This window comes from Oculina patagonica, chromosome 8 (assembly GCF_052425735.1).
Source record: "Oculina patagonica isolate OP01 chromosome 8, crgOcupat, whole genome shotgun sequence".
Lineage (NCBI taxonomy): Eukaryota > Metazoa > Cnidaria > Anthozoa > Scleractinia > Oculinidae > Oculina > Oculina patagonica.
The window spans coordinates 18220937-18244509 of record NC_135765.1 but is presented as its reverse complement, the minus strand read 5'-3'; the positions used below and the strand labels follow the sequence as shown (position 1 = coordinate 18244509).

The following is a 23573-nucleotide window of genomic DNA, read 5'->3' as shown; positions in this document are numbered from 1 at the left end:
AAAAAATTCCAACTTTTTCCCTAATGCCTCCAGAAATATTTAAGAGATCATGCAAAGAATGCTAACAGGGCTACTCAGAAATTACTTTCAATAGCACCTTCAGAAAATTTGATTACAGAGGACCCGGTGTTTCTTCGCTTTTAATAATATACATACAAAACTTTCTGCATGCTCATTGGCTGAGAGCACGTCAATTAATACCAAACAGTGCAGAAAGTTGAAATTTAGTGCAAAAAGTTGAAATTGAGTGCAGAAAGTTGAAATTAAATTGATTGACAGGAAAGTCGGAAAGCGCGCAAAAACAAAATGGCGCCCGATGTCGGAGTGTTTGAGAGAGCAAAAATCGAGCAAAAACGAAAGTTATAAGTATATAAACCAAAGTACTAGGAATTGGACGTTTGTACAGCACAAAAAAGCTACCAATCGTGGTTTTTTTTTACGCGACGGCTCGTAAAGAAGAAAGATTACAAGCGTGAATTGAAGTTGGACATTTCAGCCCAAACCAATACAACTGAATAAGGATAAAAGCAACTGATAATGCATGACAGAGAGATTGAAAATTCCCTATCGGTATCTGAATATTACAAAGCCCGGCAACTCCGTTATGTTTAAGAACGTATCGGAAAGCCACTGAACACGTTTTGTTTGTCATCCACTTCAAGTGAAATTTTTGTAGGTGTATTATTAACAAGTAATCACATGATTTTTCTCGTAAAATTTGGGATAAATCAGCACTCGTAAATTTTTCAAAGACTACAAATTGCACTCGCCCTACGGGCTCTTGCAATTTGGTTAGCCTTTGAAAAATTTACTCGTGCTGATTTATCCTAAATTGCACTCGAAATCATGCGATTACCTATACAAATTCATACTTTATATTTTATTATGTCAAAAAAAAATAAACTGGTTTGAAAAATTTTAAACCACAACATATATTAAATGGATTGACCATTTTTGTGGTACGTTAGACAACCTGCTGTTGCGCGTGACTGGTGATTTGGATTGACCAATGAGAGCGCAGAATGCAATCTGCTGTCGTGAGTCCCAAAACTGCCGTAGCCGCCGAAAAAGAGGAAATCAACTGAATAATATCGGAAATTTATCTTCCTAAAAACATTGTACAATCACCGAGACGAGTGAATATGATGGGAAATTTACTTCGCTACATGGACATGGTACTTTCATTGCGATTTATTGCGTTACTTTGTGATGCGAGACTGATTTGTGAGCTCACCTGTGGACGATAATTAGGCCGAGTCTCCTGCCTTTCACTTCGTTCTTAGGAGGCTCGATGTAGTTTTTTACCCGAAGGGTGGTTGTTTTGAAAATTAAAATTCTCTGGCAAGCCAATGTTCAATTTTTGCCAAAATACACCATAATGACAAAATATGACCAAATTTTAATTTTTTACTGGTCATTTTGTCAGAAAGGTTACCATAGCAACCACTGACCGTTTCTTTTTGTTCTCAAACAAGCTTGATTTTCTCGAAATCTAGATTGACTCTTGTTGTTTATTTTTTGAAATGTTAAAGTTTAGTAGATTGACTAACTCTTGACAAAATTTTAGAAAAATCTGTAAGACGTTTTCAAGTAGATCAAGAATTAAACTTTCAGAAAAACCCCGTTTTAATCTAAAATAGGCGCTTTTAAATTGTTTCGTATTATTTGAGCGCAGTTACTCTCACTGAAATATGAATACTTACACCATCAAAGACCATTTACTAAAAGCGAAAGAGTTTTTACTTAAATTTGTTAAAATATATCGACTGCCAATTGTAGGAAATTATATACTACTTATTAACCGAGAGTGAGGGCATTACAGGGGAATTTCATACCGAGGCCTTGATGTATTGACCGAGCGACAGCAAGGTCAATACTTCAAGGTCGAGATCTGAGATTCCCCTGTAATGACCGAACAGACGAGGTTAATAAGTTATTTATTATATGGCCTTTAAGCACTGTTAGAGAGTATAATCACTGGAGGTAAAACTCGCTCTCACTCTCGCTCTCTGTGGCTCTCTTCGTCGCTCATACTAAAGAAGTATCGGTATGCTTATTCGGTTATTGAAAAGATAGTTATATTTTGTCGGCATTTTTTGCTGTTTTTGCCCCCTCGCTAGTAGCTTTTACTCACAACTCAAAAAACCGTCGAGCCAAGAAAAATTTTTATAATGCCCGCTCAGCAGCCAATCAGAGCGCGCGTTCTATTGTAGCCATATAAGAAGAGGAATTAACATAAACTTTATTCTTGATTTACTTGAAAACGGTCTTACAGATTTTCCTAAAATTTTGTGTACAGGTAGTCAATCTACTATACTGGAACATATCAACAAATGAATACCAAGAGTCAATCTAGATTTCGAGAAAATCAAGCTTGTTTGAGAACAAAAGAAAACGTCAGTGGTTGCTATGGTAACCTTTGTGATTAAGTGACGGGTAAAAAATAAAAATTTGGTCATATTTGATCATCATGGTGTATTTTGGCAAAAACCGAGCATTGGCTTCCTTGATAATTTTAATTTTCAATACAACCACCCTTCGGCTAAAAAAAAACTACATCGAGCCTCCTTAAAGAAAAACTACACCGAGCTTTGACTGATTCAAAAACTCGCCTCAAATGACCCCGGATTAACACTGGAGCACACAGAAGACGCAAAAACGACGCCATACTGAAGTAATTAAAGTTTATTTCCACATTCATCACTGCCAGATTTAGTATTTTGAGAACTGAATTTCCCATACAAAGTCTATAATATATTGACGGCTACATGAAGTATTAACACACTTCGCTTGGGGAGCCTGTGAGTGGGCTGGCCTGCAGATACCAGGGGCTAATCTTGGAGAACTCTTAAAAAACTGTTAATAATTTTAATTTGGAATAAGAAGTTTTAAAAGTAAAGAGAAAAGCCAGAAAAAAGAATTGGTTGCATGGTTAAAGGTTAAAATAGCAAGCCATTATTGGTGTATAATCACACCATGCTTGATACTAATAATATATACGTACTTTCCCATGCATGAACGTCATTTGAATATGTATTGCTATGTAAAAGAGTAATTTCATTGAGCTTTTAATTCGGTAGAGCCTTAAAATTAAACTTCCTTTGTCTTGCTTTGTCTTGTCTGTCTGTCAGGTAGGATCTTGAATGATTCAGAAGATAAATACAATACATTTATAAATAAAACTGTAGTTCTACCAGGTCATCGCAGTAGAGATTCCACGATATAGTGTATGCACATAGCTGGTCAATTTTTGTGCTTGCGTCGCCATCTTGACAATGTTGGTCTGTTAGCACAGAACAATCTGGTGTTTATCTTAGTTATCGTAAAGTAATTCTTAGCGTTTATCATAAATCGGCAATCTCTGCCAAGCAAAGTTTATAACTCCCGTGGTTTTATTCACTATTCATGCTTGCGTCGGGTTCCGGCGTGCTTGACGACATGCTTGAGGTAACCAAGGAGTCACTGAACGAGTCAAATTCCCAGAATTTGACAGGAAAAGGCACTACACCTACAGGATCGTCTTCAAAACAACAATCCACATCTATCGCAAACACGAGTCAGACCACTGACTCTGCTCAAGGCGAGGGAGAAACTACGCTTCTCCACAAACTCGACATATTGACAAGCCTCGTGCAAGACCCGTTGTGAAAACTTTACAAGAGGCTCACGATGCGTCGCTACTGCAAGATGTGAATGATGCCAACGATCCCCCGTTGACTGTTAACGAGAATGAGGAAGACCGTCCGCCCAAACGACCCAGAACCGAGCCACAACCGGACAATCAACCTAACTCCAAAACGACGGGAGAATCAGGAAATCGTGGAAAGGTACACTTATTTGTCAACGAATTGACGGAGGACGAAGTCGAGGGACCAGCGATCTCGGAAAACATCGCAAACGTTCTTAACAAAATACTCGCCAGTGGTCTTAATGAATAAGCCACTAAGCGGCGAAAAGAAAACATTCGTATACCGACAAACAGTAAACTACTTGCTCAAACTCGTGTCAATCCCGAGGTTTGGGATATTGCTAATTCCCCTTGCGGACATGACAGGAAAAGTGAGTGAATCTTTGGATTCAGGTGCTTCAATGCCAACCAAGAAGAGTTTATCTGAAGCCGTATCGAATTTTCTTCTTCTTTTAGCGGCCGCTAACCACAACTTGAAAATTTGCTGCCGTGACTTGTTCAAAACAGATTTAGATGACAACTACAACGCTTTGTATAATAACAAGCATCCAATTGGAAGCGGACTGTTTGGTGACGAGCTAACCAAATGGCTGAACACAGTTACCGAGAGTAACAAAGCAGCCAAACAGCTCACAAGATCCACTAAGGCTAGCTTTCAGAAGTATAAAGGCCCACCCAAGTCTTTTTTGGGCCAAGGGGTGCGCCACCAGCGCCCCTTCAACCAGTACAGCCACGAAGCCAGAGGCTATCAGAGGAGCAATCGACCCTCGTACAGAAAGAAACCTTCCAAAACCGAGACAAAAACAAAACAAACAGACTGTGAAACAGTCATAATTCAACCTGAGGTAAGCCCTGTACCCATTACTATTACTTGTGGGAGAATTAAGAACTTTCTTGCTAAGTGGCAAGATAATACCTCTGACAGAACTATTCTGTCTATTGTACAGGGCTACAAACTTGAGTTTTATGACATACACCCTGTTCAAATAGGTAGAGTTAGGCCTACCATTCTGAATACATAGGCGGCAGCGCCCTTAGATCAGCAGATCCAAATTTTTCTGTCACGGAGTATCATTATTGAGTCTCACCATGAATCCACTGAATTCATATAACCAGTTTTGCTCAGAGAAAAGAAAATTGGAAGTTTCAGAATGATTTTGGATTTGAAAGAATTCAATCGTTTTATTGTCTACCATCATTTTAAGATGGATAAAATTGAAAGCTGTGTTCACTTGATGAAACCTGGTTGTTTTATGGCATCCATTGACCTCTCAGATGCCTATTTTTCTGTACTTGTTGACAGGTCACATCAAAAATATCTGAAGTTTCTATAGACAAGGAAGCTTCATCAGTTTACTTGCCTTGCGCAAGGTCTCGCTTGCCCCCCTAGAGTGTTCACCAAACTACTCAAACCTGTATACACCCATCTGCGACTCAATGGGCATGTTTCTAGCGGGTATTTAAATGACTCCTTTTTAGAAGGAGACACTACTGAGGCATGTTCATCCACTGTTCAGGATACCTTAACCCTCCTAGGGGACTTGAATTTCTGCCCTAATTTGGATAAATCAGTTGTCCAGCCTACACAAGTCCTTGAACATCAGGGTTTTATTTTAAATTCTTTGGAGGTGTCCATTAGCATTACAGATAAATAATATAACAATAATAATAATAATAATAATAATAATAATAATAATAATAATAATAATAATAATAATAATACATAGTATTTAAAGAGGAGGCCTCCAATCACCTAGGGGTGGTTTTCAGGAGGGTCCTCTGAAAAAATAAATGTTTAACCTTAAAATACATTAAAATCTAAAATATAATAAAAAGATAAAACCTATGCGGTACGCTAACTAAGATTTAAAATTTAGAACAAGAATTAAAATGCTACTAACTAAGGTTAAGAATGATTTAATAAAAACTGTTTCAGTTTGTATTTAAAAATAGTTTTCGGCATCAGTTTCTTTAAAACACTAGGTAGTGTGGCCCAGTCATTAATGGCTTTATAAAATGTTTTGCATTTTCCCCATTCCGATCTTGGCCTACTGACTTTGGGCATGTAGCCATTTCGGGTATTATAACCGTGTTGTTGAAAACACCGAAATGTTCGGGGATGCTACCTTTCATTGCATCTTGCACAACACAACACCGATGACCGAACCGCCTTGCATTTAAAGACACCCACCGCAACGACGTCAGGGCCTCTGCTAATTGTGTCATCTGTGTTGCAAGACCAGGCTGGTCACCCCAGACAATATCTGTTTAATCTAGGTGTGGTAGGACAAAGATCGCATTTTTTGGTAAGCTTCTTGACTTAGCACACAAGATCTTGCAATCTACATTTGCTCGTTTAGCGGGAATTATGGTATCTTTTTCCCCTGGCATAGAATATCCCAGACTTTTTTTTACAGACAACTCTAGATTGAAAGATTAACTGCTCTAAATAATTCCGCCTGGAAGTTTGAAAGTAACATGATGTTTTCTGAAAACAGCAAAAAACGACATAGTCTGGTGGATGAACCACGCCAAAACACGAGGCGCGAGGTAGATAGGGTTGATGCCGGCATTGAGCTGTCTTCGCTGAACTGGAACTGGAGGAATTCAGGCAACGAATCTGTACTCGTGGTACGAGGAGATGGGCTGGGATTTCCTCGATCAATAAACATGTAAGGGCCTGGCAAAGGATAATTCCTTACTGGTGGATAATGTGGATATTCGTACGAAAAAAAAATTGATCGCCCACGCCGGTATTCATGTTGTTGCAAAATAAGAACGTGATTAATTTTACAACGAGGTCTAGGTGGGAAGAGGTGGAATAAGATCAAGCAGAAGTAATCTTGGTAGCTCCTCATTGGCTAACCCAGTCCTGGTTTCCCCCCCAAAAAAGGAAAATCCAATGGGTGCGAAACTGCTGCATTTCATAGAGGGCTCAAGAGTTCATTTTGCAGTCTTGGAGGGATAGAACCCAGAAGCAGTACCAAACGTACTTACAGACGTGGGCCACATTCAGCAGTGGACGGGATATTGATCCCCTTCAACCGGCTATATCAGAAGACATAGGTTTCTTAACTGAACTGTTTGATAGTGGACTCGGCTACAGTGGCCTGAATACTGCTCATTTTGCTCTATCATCCACTAAGATGATAACAGAATTGTGGGTTCACACCCATTAGTTAACCGTTTTTTGAAGGATGCATTTAACGATAGACCTAGTATACCTAGATACTAATCAGTCTGGGATCCTACCCGTGTTTTGACATACCTTAAAACACTACCACCACTAGGAAGCATAAGCCTTAAAGAGCTTACCCATTAGCTAGTTATGCTAACAGCATTGAAAGCAGGGTAGACATGCCAGTCCTTCCACTTAATGGATTTATCTAGTATACAACAGAATAATGTTTAATATAAATGTAATTTATTATTAAGGATATTGTTAAGTAGTCAGCTCCAGGAAGGAAACAACCAGAGCTTATCCTTCCTGCTTTCCCAGCAGATTGTTGGGTGTGTGTTTATTCAGTCCTCTACTGCACCCCTTAGGGGTGAGAAACTAGACTCTTTATCAGTTTTGTCAAACCCTATAAGGTAGTGTCTAGGGACACTATATCACGCTGGATTAAGATTGCTATGATCACGTCTGGTATTGATGTAGGAGTGTTCAAACCTCATAGCACCAGAGCTGCCTCAACCAGCAAAGCAAATGCATGTCAGGTGCCTATAGACGTGATTCTTAAAGCAGCATCTTGGAAAGGAGATTGCACTTTCCGCAAGTTTTACAACAAACCTATTGTAGATAATGTTTCTTGTTTTGGCCAAGCTTTTCTTGGTACCAGTACTGCTGTATAGGCCTAGCTTTCTAACTTATGTTTTTTTCAGCTACAGTTCAATAAACCAGGGCACCAGATAAGACTTCTAGGTGCTTCTTGATTATTTCATCTCTGTGTCTATATTGCTTTGAAATCTCATGGAATCTCTGCTGCGATGACCTGGTAGAATTGGAAATTAAACGAGCCTTACCTGGAAGGTGAAGTTTGATTGAGGTTCTACCAGGTCATCACAGCAGCAGAAATTTCATGCCCTCCCAGTTGTTACCCTCGCTGGTTTTCATACTGGACCCATCGTCTTTTATGGGCCTATATATGGACACTCAGTGCTTTTAATATTGACCAACTATGCGCATGCGCTATGCCATGTAATCTCTGCTGCTGTCATGACCTGGTAGAGCCTCAATAAAACTTCACCTTCCAGGTAAGCCTCGTTTAATTTCCAATTTTATCACGGTGATCTTACTAGCATAAACGCGCTATTATCGAAAAGGGCCCTGGAATATTAAAGCAAAAGACTATTATGGTTACTGAAAACTCAGGGTTCTGAAAGAGGGAAGGGGTGGAAGGATATCAATTCATTTCCAAGCTCAAATTTTGCCCAAATCCTATTCCCAGTCCCAATGTTCCCAAGTCCCACTTCCATTTTACCCCTTCAGGCCCTTTTTTTGACCTATGTACCTAATGGGATGTTTCCAGAATAAATAAGTCAAAGGGCAAACGTCAAAGATGAACATTTGACTTGACTTAGTTAATCATGAAGCCTAGCTAATTATTTTAAGGACAGTGGTACTGCACAGAGTACATGTTACTCTCCATAAAGACAAAGACACCACGGTCATAATTCTCAAATTCAGTAAAACTTTATGTAGCTCCCATGTGGCACAAGTACATCACAACATTATTGTTAATACCATCATTGATCATGAGCTATAGGATAAGTGGAGCTCGTCTAAATATAAAGCCAATAACTTAAACCACAAAAGACGTCTTTTTACTTTTGTTGTTCGAATTAGTTTACGAGCTATTCTTTGATTGAGTCAAGCAAAGTAGGAAATGAACATTTTGGACCCCCACTCAAACTTTGCATACAGTTAGATATTCAGGGGGGATGTACAAAAATGGCCTTCTTTAAGGTTGCAACCTTTTCGTTGTCATGGCAACAGCCATCGTTTGTTGGTGTCTCCAAACCTAATTTTTCACTCAGCACATGCTCTGAAATGTGAAAAATGTAAACAGCTGTTTCTCAAGTCCATTAAAAAACTGCTACTCAAGACTTGGACAAAATATAAAATCATCATTCTAGTTTATATTGATGTATAAGACGTTTTTTTTACATTAAATTCACAACGACTAATCAGTCAATTAACTAAGTGCGTTTTCGGCCATTTTGGTTGATGGGTAAAACATACCAGACGTTTCTTTGAATTTCTCCAAAAGTACACCAGTTCCAGACCAGAAACTACGCAGTCAGTTTACACAGATATCCTAGTTGCTAAAACTGTAAAGATCTCTGCGGGGCGAGCTCTTTTATATTTTAGGGAATTTAATTAACGAACCTCAAAAATCAAGTTTTGCATATTTTGGCGAAATTATTATTTTGTCTGCTCACCAACAAAAACACTTGCAACAGTGAAACTGCCCTTAGTCGCAAAGAATCTTATCTGTTGAGTCATTTTCTAATCAAAACAATCATATTTAGCCTTTGTTTTGTTAGCAATATCGATCAAAATAAAGCTTATTACACAAGAATTTCTCCAGTTCACCATTGCCATAATGGCGTCGGTTCGTTCATCGAGCATTCATATTCATCACAAAGTCAAGTGCCTGTACCTTTTTTCTGAGGATCATGTTGCTGTATATACACCTTCAGGGACTGTTGTCTGGCTAATTTCAGCTCATCTGCACAATTAATTGCGAGCTTTGCATCTTCACTGAGAGGACTTGAGTCAGCAAGCCACGACAAGGGAAGTTTAGTTTTCATCTCGGATTACAATTTACGTTGTATTACTCCAGACGATAGCACCACTCGCTCTTTAAGAAGATAAACTGTCTTGATGTTCTAGTTTAGCGAAGAATCGCAATTTCTCGAGGTATTTTGTGCCATTTTGACTTCGATCGTGCAAAACCAGAGAGTATTATTGGTCAGCGGTTTTGCCTAAAATGATATAATCCTTTATAATGTGCAAAACATTGTGACCTTAGTCGTTTTCCTTTCCTTGCTTTACTGCCTGTACCGAATTCTTTTGATGTTCAGTATATTTATAGCAAGATTGGCAACGCAAACTATCTAAGTCTACGTCTTAATTAGTCTTTTGACTGCGTGCTGCATTTATACAGAGACCCCACATGTACAATATGAAAGCGAGCGCGTAAGCGTAAGCCAGCTGGAATTGGAAATGGCGGGGGGGGGGGGGGGGGGGATTTCACTATCGTTGTTTCAAGAATGATTTCACTATCGTTGTTTCAAGAATGAATCACTTTTAGCAACTGGACTAAGAAATAAACCGTATCGCCTTATAAGCTAAGCCCATTTTGTTCAGATCAGAACAGACCAATTAAAACAATCATTTTCTGGAGTCTGTCTGCAGTAGCCTAACATTATTAACTTGATTACAATTCAAAAAAATTTAAGTCAATAATTGTTGTTCGAATCTACTTGTTCTTTACATCGAACGAGTCTTTTTTCGTAATCCATGTTGCTAAACTACTGTAACTATTGTCCTACACAAACTCATTCAAGTACGGCGTCCAAAACGAAATGTTTTCAGTATTTATCGTTTCTTCCCTGCCTTTCCCTTGTGCGGCAACAGACAATTCCTTTTTTCTTTCACGTGCAGGACGCGTCGTCAAATCAATTAGGTGATCGTTGGGTTATTTCTGTAAAATAATCAGGTTTTATTTTACTCCTTGCAAATAACAAGGGAAACTTGGCAGGTCCTTTGTCTTCCTGTTCTCTCCACATATCGTTTTGATGCAACCTACAATACATTTTTTCTTTTAAATTTCTCCGATGTTTCCCGCGTTGAAACAAGACGCTAGAGAGAGAGTGAGTGCCGTCTTGATTAGCTGGAAATGTGCTTGTCAAGTTCCTTCAGCTCCTTGCGAACCATAAAAGCAGCACAAAGAAAAACGATCCATCTGTGTGAAAAAGGCACTCCATCGTTATCAAATAACAAATATCAAACAAATATTTTTTTGTAGGGGGTTAAGATAATAAGGAAGGAGGGAAGAGATGTAAAAAATAAAATACAGATACAAAACACTCAGAGACTCTGAGTCATTGAGCGCATAGTAAGATAAGGGCCTCGTTCCTGGGTTGAGGGGGCGGGGGGATGGGGGTGGGGGGTTGGCGGGTAGTCCATTTTTCCATCTTCCATTTAAAATTCCCCTTGTTTTCTAACAGTATTTTGTCCATTTGTGTGATCTCTGTTCCCTAAAATATCAGAGATAAAGATTTTATAACAGAGCTCCTAGCTTTATTTTGATTTTGTTCACTGGTTCCCAATCACTATAGTTTCCCACGGTCCAATTATCGTTAAACGATTGTTGCAGGGAATGAATAAAAAAATTAAATTTTGACGGTCCAAAGTATTTTTAAAAGTTTTGATTTTAACGATCATTTAGTTTGAGTCCAAAGAGTAAAATTACACAGTAATTATATATTTTACGCTCTGTATGCTGCTCGAGAATTTATTCATTTTTTTTATGAACATCACCAAATGGATTATGTGATTCGTGCTTTGCATGAAACGATCTTGTCGAATTCAGAGAAAGTTCATGAAAGATTAAGACTAAGACTGAGAAAGTTTGTGTCGACAATCTTGCTATATATAAATTAAAGCTAAATATGATGAAAAACAAAATTCAGTACGGCAAGTAGAGCAAGTGAAGGAAATCGTCCAAGGACACAATGTTTTGCAGATTATAAAGGACTGTACCATTTTAGGCAAAACCGCTGACCAATAATACTCTCTGGTTTTGCACGATCGAAGTCAAAATAGCACAAAATACCTCGATAAATTGTGATTCTTCGCTAAACTAGTACATCAAGACAGTTTATCTTCTTAAAGAGTGAGTGGTGCTATCGTCTGGAGTAATACAACGTAAATTGTGTTAATCCGAGATGAAAACTAAACGTCCCTTGTCGTGGCTTGCTGACTCAAGTCCTCTCAGGGAAGTTGAAGATGCTATGCTTGCTATTACTTGTGCAGATGTGCTGAAATTGGCAAGATAACAGTCCCTGAAGGTGTATATACAGCAACATGATCCTCAGAAAAAAGGTACAGGCACTTGACTTTGTGATGAATATGAATGCTCGATGAACGAACCGACGCCATTATGGCAAAGGTGAACTGGAGAAATTCTTGTGTAATAAGCTTTATTTTGATCGATATTGCTAACAAAACAAAGGCTAAATATGATTGTTTTGATTAGAAAATGACTCAACAGATAAGATTCTTTGCGACTGAGGGCAGTTTCACTGTTGCAAGTGTTTCTGTTGGTGAGCAGACAAAATAATAATTTCGCCAAAATATGCAAAACTTGATTTTTGAGGTTCGTTCATTAAATTCCCTAAAATATAAGAGCCCGCCCCGCAGAGATCTTTACAGTTTTAGCAACTAGGATATCTGTGTAAACTGACTGCGTAGTTTCTGGTCTGGAACTGGTGTACTTTTGGAGAAATTCAAAGAAACGTCTGGTATGTTTTACCCATAGACCAAAATGGCTGAAAACGCACTTAGTTAATTGACTGATTAGTCGTTGTGAATTTAATGTAAAAAAAACGTCTTATACATCAATATAAACTAGAATGATGATTTTATATTTTGTCCAAGTCTTGAGTAGCAGTTTTTTAATGGACTTGAGAAACAGCTGTTTACATTTTTCACATTTCAGAGCATGTGCTGAGTGAAAAATTAGGTTTGGAGACACCAACAAACGATGGTTGTTGCCATGACAACAAAAAGGTTGCAACCTTAAAGAAGGCCATTTTTGTACATCCCCCCTGAATATCTAACTGTATGCAAAGTTTGAGTGGGGGTCTAAAATTTTCATTTCTCACTTTGCTTGATTCAATCAAAGAATAGCTCTTACAACACATCGGTAACCAAGCTTTTGTTAAACCGAGAAGTGCGGGATGCGTACCTAATTTGCGTTTGGTGTTACGACAAAGTAATAAAACAACTGGGTAGGAAAAACTTTTACCGTTGCTAGAAGAACGAACAAACAATAAGTATTGTCTCTCAATTTCGTGTTGAGCTTGTAAGATTAATAAGCACTCTCAATCCCCTATTTAGGTATGAAAAAGGCAACAAACTTGAGCCATTCCGCACATAGATGGTTATGCAGTTTGGCAACCGGAAATGAATTTTGATTTATTTTGGGAGTGTTCGCGGCTGAATGGCAGAAAAGAATGTAAATTTTGGATAGCTTTGTGGTCCTTATTTTTGAAGAAGACCGAGGCTTTCGCTATGGAGCTGTCTTAAGTTGCCTTAACTAGCAACGAGTGCGGCAAGCACGGGAAAGCACAGGCTCACAATATTATGCGTGTGTTTGTTTGCGTGGTCACAACTTGCCAGTAAGAATAATCACATTTCTTCACTAACTGTTGTTGTTGTTAATATTAAAGCTTCGAAAAATCAGCTGTTACGGCTCTGTGTTTGAAACAAAATACATTAGAAATATTTCCGCATAGGGTGAGCTAGTTTTTATGCAGTTTTTTTTGACGAATTAAGGCTTGCTAGAGCAGTTATTTGAGTTAATGTTTTCGACTCGTATGATACAATTATTTTCATGCGGCGTGCAATTTTGACCTCGGAAAATCCAGTACTGTTTCTGGAATGTAGCCAAAAATATATTTTCTTCACTCGCTACTTCTCTTAACATTGGAACGTTACTTTATGACAGGAAAAAAAGGAAAAAAAAGAAAAATTGTAAGAGTGGGCGAGCCTGTATTATTTCAATTTATTTCAAAGGTGATGTTAATATTTCATAACTCGCAAAATTCAACTATTTAATTAAGCAAGATGTTCACTACATCCCACTCTCTGAGTGACTGAACGGTTTCTTTTGGAGACCCCCAGGTGGGCCTGACCTTTACCTTCCATATAAGGAGATGGCCACCTTTGGAACTTACGAGTTTCACACAAAGGTACTATCTTTCTACCCATAGTATTGTACTAGCCTAGCTGCAGGCATGCCCACCCCCAATGGAAATGATGTTTGTTTCAGGGATTGGGCACGCGCACTGCAAATGCAAATTAGTTTAGCATTCAGGACTTCTGGTTCAAAAAAATTTTGGTTACCCATGCTTTGTGAACTTATTCGAACAACGAGAGAAGACTTCAGTGATTTTTTGCGATCCGCCATCTTGGTTGCGGCCATTTTGCAGCTCTTGAAGTCTTGATTTGTATGAATTTGTGGGGTTTTATGGTTTTGTAGTTGCTATTTTTTGCCCTTAGTTACAAACACAAAAACAATCGTATATTACAAACAAAAGAAAGCAAGGGTCTACATTTTATTGTTGTTTATGTGCAAGTTTAACGCAACAAAAAAATGGCCGGGTAGAAATGCAAAATATTCCCGGGCAGTTAGAAAGGACTGATTCAAAGTATAAACTCCCTAATCTCAAGAGATTAGTGAATAATCTGCTAGCAGATTATTCACTGCTAATCTGTAGGTTGGGCGCGCAGTGCATGATTTCAGAGAGGAATGTGGGACACATCTGACAGCGAAGGAAATTCACAGTTCGTCGATTCGCTTCTTCAACTGAGCAAAACATTTACCTAAATTGAAAAATTGCTGGACAATAAATTCTCGGAAAACACAAAATGACCGACAAAGATTGCGGAGGAACTATTCCACGAATACCTGCAGAGAAAAGCATTCAAAACAAAGACGAAAAGTAGGAATTAGTAGAACGGTTGTAGTCGTTTTGTCCTTATTTTTCCCGAAAAACAATGTATAATAAAACAATTATTAAATTTGGTTTTTGTGATATCCGGAATAATCAAGATATCGGTAAGTGTTATCAGCCTCAGCCTTCGCGATCGGCTTCGGCTGATAACACTTATCTCGACCTTGATTATTCCAGATATCACAAAAACCCTCATCTAATAACTGTTTAGTGTAATGGCATTGTAAGTAGTCACAACTGTATATTAAAATACTGTGTTATAAGTAGTAAAGTACTCATTCTGCTTAGGGTTCTTTTTTTTAAAACATTGCGAAACAAATATGGCGGCCAACGAAGAAGCTGCCATTGCCGCCATTATTGCAGCAATTTTTCTACTTAATAAAAAGGAAGAGAAAGTATGGAGACTGTAATGGATTTGCCGAATGTTCTGGCAGAATTATTCACAAAGGAGAGGAGACACATCCCTCTAATTACGGCCTATGCTGTCCGCCATCTTGGATTTTCATTCGCAACATTCTTTTCATTCTGCCCCTGTGAGCAGAATGAACAGAATGGCGTTCTGTCCATTCTGATATAAGACTGCGGGATAGAAAACGCGCGCATTTCAAATTCTGGCCTTTTTAAGAAGTTCTTTAATTTTTTATGTGTGTTGCAATGAATTAGTGTTTTAAAAATGGCAGACGTTCAATTTCAAAACCCCAAAAAATTATCACGGTTTTTTTTCTAGTACCTCGAAAAATAACTTTTGCCCCAGCACGAGAACCTCAACTTAGCATTGGACAAAACAAAAATCTAACATGCAATGCATCTGGTGAAAATGACTGGGACCTGCGGGGAGTGAATTGGTTTGTCATGGCGGATAGTTTCATACTCACAAAACACGAGCCGTTCCAACTTTTGGACCTAGCACTAACTAATGCGCGGAAAACGTTAAGTGAAATAGCCTATTCTGTTTACTAAGCTATGGGTGAATTACTGGTGGTTTTAGTTTGTAGTGTCTATCTCAGCGATATCATTATCATAGGCCTTGAAGTTTGAGAGGTCGGTATCACTGGAGGTGTTTTTGTTTCACAAACTAGTGTGCACGTGTTCAGAAAATAGACAAGTTACAAACTGCGTGCATTTTTAAAGTTGGTACTCTATTTCTTACATTTTCTTACATTTTGTATTGAACACCATTGGTTCCAATGAGACTAATTGACATTTGTACTGTCAGTACATGTACATGTGATCATCCATTGTGCTATCTTAACTGCCGCTAATTAAGCTTATGATAAATAGAATAAATCTTCTTTCCCCGGCCATGAGGGGCGAATTTGAATCATATCTTGTTGTAAGATTTTTTTTAAAAAACAAAATCATATATCCTTCAGATCTGTTACTTGAGGTTTATTACAGTTTTATTAATTGTGGCATAAGGTGTGAAAGATTAATAATTAAAAAAATAAACAAATAAATTTATATACATAAACAGGAACTTTTGATATAAATACATAAAAACAGACATTGATTGCCGTGATTGATTTGGAGTTTTGGGACTGGCAAAAAAATAAGCTATATTGAAAATTAAGTGCTTTAACCTTGACTAAAAAAAACAGTCAATAGAAAGAAAGAAAAAGACAGAAGGTTGTGGGAGGGTCAGGTTCCCTGCTTCAACCTCCTAACTAGCTGTTTAATTTCAGGCTCTTGGTAGTTGCGGAAGCAAAAAGTGCATGCAAGCAAGGAAAAAAATAATGATTGTTTCCCCCAACTACCTAGCCTGCATTGCAGATGATCTGACATGGGGTAGCTTTCTGCAACACATGCCACTAACTATGGGGCTGGTGTTTGTCCCTGGAGTTAATGGCGTGGTTGATGATCTTATGTGGGACTTTTGGCATGCCTTTGCTGTGCTGATGAATTCTAACAATGACAAAACAGCTGTCCATGGCTGCCACTCCACAGGTAATAGGCTGTTCGCATGACTACAGGTCCTGGCCAGACTGTGGAGATGTGTTGTGTGACCCATTGGTTTATTTACCAAGAACTGGTTTGGGTTTAACTGGGATAAACTTGGCATTGAGCTTGGCTAGGTAGTCGTAGATTTGGGGACGGGCAAAGGTGACGGGGAATACTTTTTGCCAGTAAAATAAAGTTTCAGTTTACTAGTCATTAAAAATTTCAAAATTATCTTTTTAGTTATTAGTTTATTTGTACAGTAAATGGTTTAAACTCACGAGTATCAGTAGGTCATATAGTGTGATCGTCCGGGTGAGAGTAGTTCTGAGAGGAACTGTTGTTGGTGACTGACGTTTCGAAAGTCATCTTCAGAGTCAAGTGAAAATTTGTTGTTAGTCGATGATGTTGTAAGTCGAAGTTGATTGGTCAGTTTAGCCGTGATGTTTTTGGCTGTTAGACTTGTGTAAAGTTTGTCATCAGTAATTGGTCAGTTTCGATCCGTCTATTGTTAGTCTAATTAAGTCGTTCTGTTCTACAACCAAGGGTCTGATTACATGGCGAATTTCAGCCTGGGCTGAAATTTTAACTCGGTTCACCGGGCTGAGATTTCAGCTCGGCTTCCAAAACAAATCTTCTTAAAAAGAAGTTTGCGATGAAGGAAAGTTTCATCCCGGGCCGAATTACAGCCCGGTCTGAGATTTCCAGTTCGGTTTTTGAAACAGTGGCGAATTTCAGCCAGGGTTGTCAGGCTGGAATTTTGTTGCGATTACATGGAGAATTCAAGCTCGGGTTGAACACTTTGGCTCGATTTATACTAGAGACAGATGATCCGCCTGGACGAACTTGCATTTTAATTAGGGGAGCATTTTTTAGTTCGTGCGATAATTCGTCTGTGTATAAATACGGGCAATCAGACGGATTGTCGGTCCAGACCATTTATCTTCATAATTAGTCTGCCAAGACGAATTATGAAGACAGTTGGTCTGGAGAAAGTCAGGGCCGTAACCAAACTTTTGTCATAGACGAGGCAAGATCTTGCTTGGAGGTTCTGGGGGCTTGCCCTCCAGAAAATTTGGAGAGCAAGAAGCTCTGAAAATATTTCTTAAACATTTTTAGACAAAAACATTGCGTGATATGAATCACGTTACCTTTTTTATTTACAAAAATGGCTTCAACATCTCAAAACGATTCCAGTTTCACAATGGTGAATATTGGAACTTTGCCCTTACACTTTTTTCTCCGTCCTTCCGCCGCAGCAAAGAAGAGGGCCCGATTGCAGATTAGCCCAAAAGTCGACCGAGTGTGCCTGCAAACTGTCGTAACTGAAATAAAACCGATTGCGATATTTGTCACCCGTAGCGGTTTTGTAGCACTCAAGAAAATTAAGGCATGGGCCTCACATTATTTCACTAAAAACTAAGAGGTGGTCAATCTTCTTAGCCTGTAGCCATGACAATCTTAAACTTTGGCAAAGTAATAAGTTTGCAAATTTTGTCAAATTTATGTGGGTGACTTGTGCAAATTACATCGCGTGACCTATCAGGAATATTTTTAGCTTTCAATTCATTTAAAAAAAAATTGTACAACTTTATATTAGTTTCTGTATGCTGTTGTTAGCTTTATGACCTGAAGGCTATTAAGTACATCATTTTTGTCCCCTGAACTTGTAACAAAATTCAAAATAACGAGCTGAAATAAGAAAATACTATTTCTGGAGAACTGGGTACCAGTACAAACTACCGTTTATTCTCGAAATTATTAACATATTTGACTAAGTCTTGGCGCTGTTCTATTGTTGCTTTCCTAAGTACTTGCCTAGTTACAAGACTGATGTTTTAAACTGGTGCCATTTTTACTCAAAGAAATTCAGGAACACATTGGCCGCAAAAAGTTACGTGGCCTAATTTGCATACGCCATGTACATAAATTGAACAAAATTTACAAACTTATTTCTTTGCCAAAGTTTCAGACTGACATTGTAAAGCCTCAGAAGATAGACCGCCCCCTTAGTTTTCGCCACGGATACCAAGGGGTAAAACACGAATCGGTCTTACCTCCCGATTAAAAGACATTTTCATATTATGTTTTTCTCAGTACCTCTAAAAATAACTATCGCCCCAGCACGAGAGGCTCGACTTAACACTGGACAAACCTATAATCTAACATGCAATGCAGCTGGTGATCCACATCCAAGCATCACCTGGACAAAAGATGGCGTCCCAGCAAACCAGTTTAATGTGCCTGGTTACTTGCTTCAACTGGTTAATGTACAGAGGAAAGATGCAGGGTCATACAAATGTACAGCTAGCAATGGATATGGCGATGATGCCACCAGTGTTAGCATAGTCGGCATAGAATGTAACAGTGAGTACATGTGTCATGTAAAAATAGTTTATCTTCCTAGGGATTTAGAAAGCTCTCGTAAAAAAAATGTGGGGAAAAGTAAGACCACTGATTACGAAGAAATGATGGAAAAGAGATATTCAAAAAGAAAACTAATGCCTAAACATCAATCAGACCAAGGGACTGTAAATTGCAAATTAGTAGTTTTAGGCATGGACTGTCATTTTTTTTTATTAAATAATTTTATTTAATAAGTTTTCAATTATAGTCATCGTCAGCGTAAGATCAGAGGACTTCCCTTTTTAGCGAATCAAAACATTTCTTTCTGCAATATTTAAGTTTTTCATGAATCAGGTATTGACTAATATCAGCATAATTATGTGTAAACTCCTTTTTGTATTATTGAAATAATTATAATAAAAGTATCATAAAGATTGCAAATTAAAATATTGTACAGATTTAAAATTAGTCCAAACAATACAATGATGTGTACAGTAATCAGAAAATGTATCCATACAAATGTGTTTGCTTTTTTTTTTTGTTGTGGTTTCTGGAGCCCAAAATAAGAAAGTTGGAATAAAAATACAGCTGAGAATACGAAAGGGTCTTTTAATGATGTTTAGTACATACTAGTTATGCAACGCTTTCGAGTGGTATACTTAACAATTATTCCATGAGTCCGCGTTGGATACGAGGTGGTAAATAGCCAACGAGGCGCGAAGCGCCGAGTTGGCTATAACGACTCGTATCCAACAAGGGCGAATGGAATAATTGTTTTATTAAATTCTTCTCAAGTTAAAATCGAATGGACATTTCATTTTGATGTAAACGAAGTGATAGTACGAGGAGGCGCGAAAATTTCTGGCGCGGTGTTCACTTCTTGAGTTGAATGAAACATACGAGGAAAGCGAGCAAGAGAGTTTTCTTCAGAAGATTTTCCTCAAACAATCCCCTCTAAAGTCGTCTAAATATCATGGAAATTGTGACAACAGTTAAGATTTACGAGAAGATCCGAAGCAAAACCTTTTCTGGAAACTACAAGTCTTGTGCAAGTCGAACGAAGCAAGTGTTTACATTGTACTTCTTTACGGCTCCACGGCTGTCATCAAGACTGCTTTATTATTTGAAGCGAAATTGAGCTCAAAGTGGAACAGGTTTATTAAAGTATGAAAGGACAAAACCAAGATTGAAAGGTAACAAACTTTACTGAAGGGCTGAGCCTAGTTTTATGACGTACACTGATATGAATGAAACTGTGTCAGTTTGCCGTTCTTTCGTAAATTATTTGCTGCTAGCTTTAATTTTCTACTTTATTCACTCGCTCTTGCTGTGCGTTCAGTTTAAAAGTATTATTAATTACACTTTTCGCATCTATCCTCTTGTTTTGCGTAGTTTAATTTACTATGGCATTTCTTTGGTTTTTGTAGGCACCGCTAATTATTTCTTGTTCATAAAGCTCGCCAAATTTGCTGTTCAAAACCATTTTGATGGAACTGTCGCTTCCCGTAGAAAAATTTTAGTTTGGCAGCAGTAACGCAATCATTTTCCAAATAAGGTCAAACTAAGGTATACGAGCTGACATCCGGGATTGAGTGAGCCAATCAGAATGCTAGAAATGCAATATCCGTGGCTGAAAATTTAATAATATGGAATATCCCACGAGTCACTTGTATTTTCTCGGTATACACACGAGCCTTTAGGCGAGTGTGTATACGAAGAAGATACAAGTGACAAGTGGGATATTCCATAGTATACCACGAGAAAGTGTTGTGTAACTATTTTATACCATGCCATAGAAAATACGCTCACTAAATTTCATTGAGAATACAGTCGCAGCGCACGATGGGAAGGTTGGGTTGAATACCGTCGAATATACAACGGCTTTCCTGTTTTCTGATTGGCTGTATTTTCTATGGCATGGTATAAACTGCTATACAGATGTGAAAATGCATTGATGTGCCTTGCTATTTTTTTAATAGGTTCTGATTGTGAAGCTAAAAAAGTTGCAATAAGGTTGCAGAGTGAAGATTGGAAGCCAGCCCATTCAAATCAGACGTCACCTGAGTACAGGATCTTGGAATCAAAACTGTTATCAGCGGTAAGTTATTCTAAATGTGCATGAAAGAAGTGAACCAACTAATCGCTAAGAATTCTCGGGCGAAACGTCTTATGGATAAGACAGTCATGCAAACAGGGGTTTTGTTACTGTCTCATTGTCACATTAAAATGGTTTGTCACTGACTTTTTTCATTGCTTCGCCTTATTCTGAGGCCACCATCAGTTATGACAGCGATTTCGTTTTTACACGCTATTTGAATAAAAACGTAACACAAGGCTTGCATTTGTAGGCTTCTGGGATTATGATGTGATCGTTCCCAGCATCTACGTCTACCGTAGAGTGCCAGGCTTAAAAAAAGTCACTCGTGGTAATTGGCCTCAAGTCTAACAAGCTTAACGTTATCAAAATCCATGTTGTGGACATGGCCGGCCAGAAACGTTAGAGTTGTGTTTAAACCTTGACACTGGTTTTCTGTGTTCTGAAATTCGGATCGTACAATGGTCTTTCTGTTTGTTATAGTATACAAAACTGCACTGTGTGCAACTGATTTTGTTTAAAGCCAGATTTTTTGACGCTCATCTTGTTCTTTAGAGCGTGAAACAAGGCTGTTGATGGTTACTTGTGGTTTGTACGCCAGCCGCCTGTGGTTGTTAAAAGCACGCGACCAATTCTTTTAGAGACGATCTGCACATAATGAAACACCACATATCCATTGAAATTGATATCGGTGGGTTTTCTGCTTAACACCCTATCGCAGTAGTTAGATTGTTAATAAACGACACGGGATACCGGTAGTTGTTTACGCATAGTACTATAAGGCCCCGCATCTGCAAATGATCCCAAACCACTATAATGATCCCCGAATCGGACCGTAATGATTCTCGACCGAAAAGTGTACCGTTTTTACTCGTTGCGTTTTCTTCTCGTCTTCCTTCGTTTGTTGATGGGGTAGCAATGTGGTGAACGCGGTTTTTTTGTGGCACAAAGGGTGACACGAGAGGAAATCGAGATAGGATCGGTGTGTGTTGGTTTTCTATTAACAACTACTTGAATGTCTGTGCCACGCCTACTTATGTTGGGGTCTAGAAAATGTAAGCCTTGTCGATTAGAGTTTTCTAGTTCCATTGGGAACAGTATTTCCCCCTACACAGTCCACTATTTTTAGACAAACTGCAAGACATTGGCAACAGGTTTAACTCGTTCGCCAAACTGGGCCTCGTGGTTAACTGAGAATCCGGCATGTACTAAAGCCCGAAACAACAAAACGAAACCACCGAAGCGTGTGAAAAGAAACTACCAAATCACGCTTTTACCGTGCGGTAAAACGCAGTTAATGGAACATGACGACAGTTCGGTCGTAGCCTATTTTGAGTTCGTCACGCAATCTAGCATTATTTGCCTAGACAACAAATGATATATAGTTCACAATACACAAGGCCTTGTTCTTAAATAAATGTTTCCTTATTCATGCAGTTTGGACAAACGCTTTTCATGTCTAATATTTGAGCTGTTACGTGGTTATGTTGTCTAGAAATATATCTTAGCTTAACTTGGATTGGTCTTTGCGTTTGTATGCTTTATTAATAGCCCGCCACGTCGTGTATATTTAATTTATGGTACAACCTTACCCATTGGTCGAACTTTGAGACACTGTCTTGCTATAAAAGCAGCGGAACAATATCCCTGGCCATTGTCCTGGCAGCTTTTGCACGAAACAGTTCATTTTGTAACAATTAAGTTTTTTACCCATCCTCCCTCCCAGTAGGGAAGGCTTGTGTTATGCGGTTTATTTTTTATATATCAATAAACTGGGGTCTTTCTTTGTGGTTCGGTTAAGTCTGCGTAGCGACTTCCCCCCAAGCTTTTGGCATTGCTTGTGTCTTGCCATCTCATTGCCTTGCCTTAATCTTGTCCGATCCAGCCCGTACGGTAAAAAAGGCTTTGCCAATACTCTTGTTCTGCCCTACGTTAGTGGGGGAATAGGTGAGGCTTGTATTTTTCGCGCATTACCTCAAGTCGCGTTTAACCTGCCACAGGTCTTTGTCCCCCACTATTACGCCACAGTTTATTTGCGTGCTTCGTTATTGTCACGGTTGCCATTGCGTTACATTATGGATATTTTTATCCTGCGGAATAGTTACATTAAACAACCGAAACGGCCGAAATATATAATTACGAAAGCGCTAACAAACGAGGAAATTTTGTTGTGGACACATATTCTCCCGTTTGCCTGCGCGCGCAACATTTGTAGCGGACACAAAGTTTGTATCCGAGACACAAAGTGTTTCTGATTTTTGTCAGGAACATTTTTCGTCCGCGACAAACGTTTCCTGGTTTGCGTGGCATGGACAGAAAGCGTTTGTTTTGTGAACCGCTCTTTTGCCCAAGCACGAAACCTTACGAGCAACAATTAATGTGTCCGTAGCAATGATGGAGGTGGTAAAATGGGTTTTTGAACTCTACCTACTTTTTATGTTCAAAGAATCAGCCAGCATTTTTTGGAAAATATCATTTAGTGATTCTGCACCATTCATTCCTTTTCATTTGTTTTCCTGTATCCAGATCTAGACCAGTTGTGACTTGTATCTTTGATTGTTTTAACGTTAAAAGTAACTGGCTTTCCTTTTGTTGTCTTTAGATTTGGAGTGTTTACACCAAGAATCCTGATAAACAACTGTACAGAGTGGATGTTGACAATTTCAGGTAACTGCACTGACAAAAACTGCTGTGTGCACAATTGTGATAGAGAATAGATGTGTTTCTTACAGAAAAAAAAATAATTGTGAGACAGTCAGA

The 23573-nt window shown here is 38.6% G+C and overlaps 1 protein-coding gene across 1 annotated transcript in view; it reads left to right on the top strand.

Moving 5' to 3' along the window:
* The window catches only part of LOC144662785 (uncharacterized), a 269859-nt gene that overhangs the window by 71876 nt on the left and 174410 nt on the right, over window positions 1–23573 (top strand). The window contains exons 5-6 of the mRNA XM_078523706.1: window positions 20698–20816; window positions 23416–23480. Coding sequence (XP_078379832.1) covers window positions 20698–20816; window positions 23416–23480 — 184 coding nt within the window. The remainder of the gene's footprint in view (window positions 1–20697; window positions 20817–23415; window positions 23481–23573) is intronic.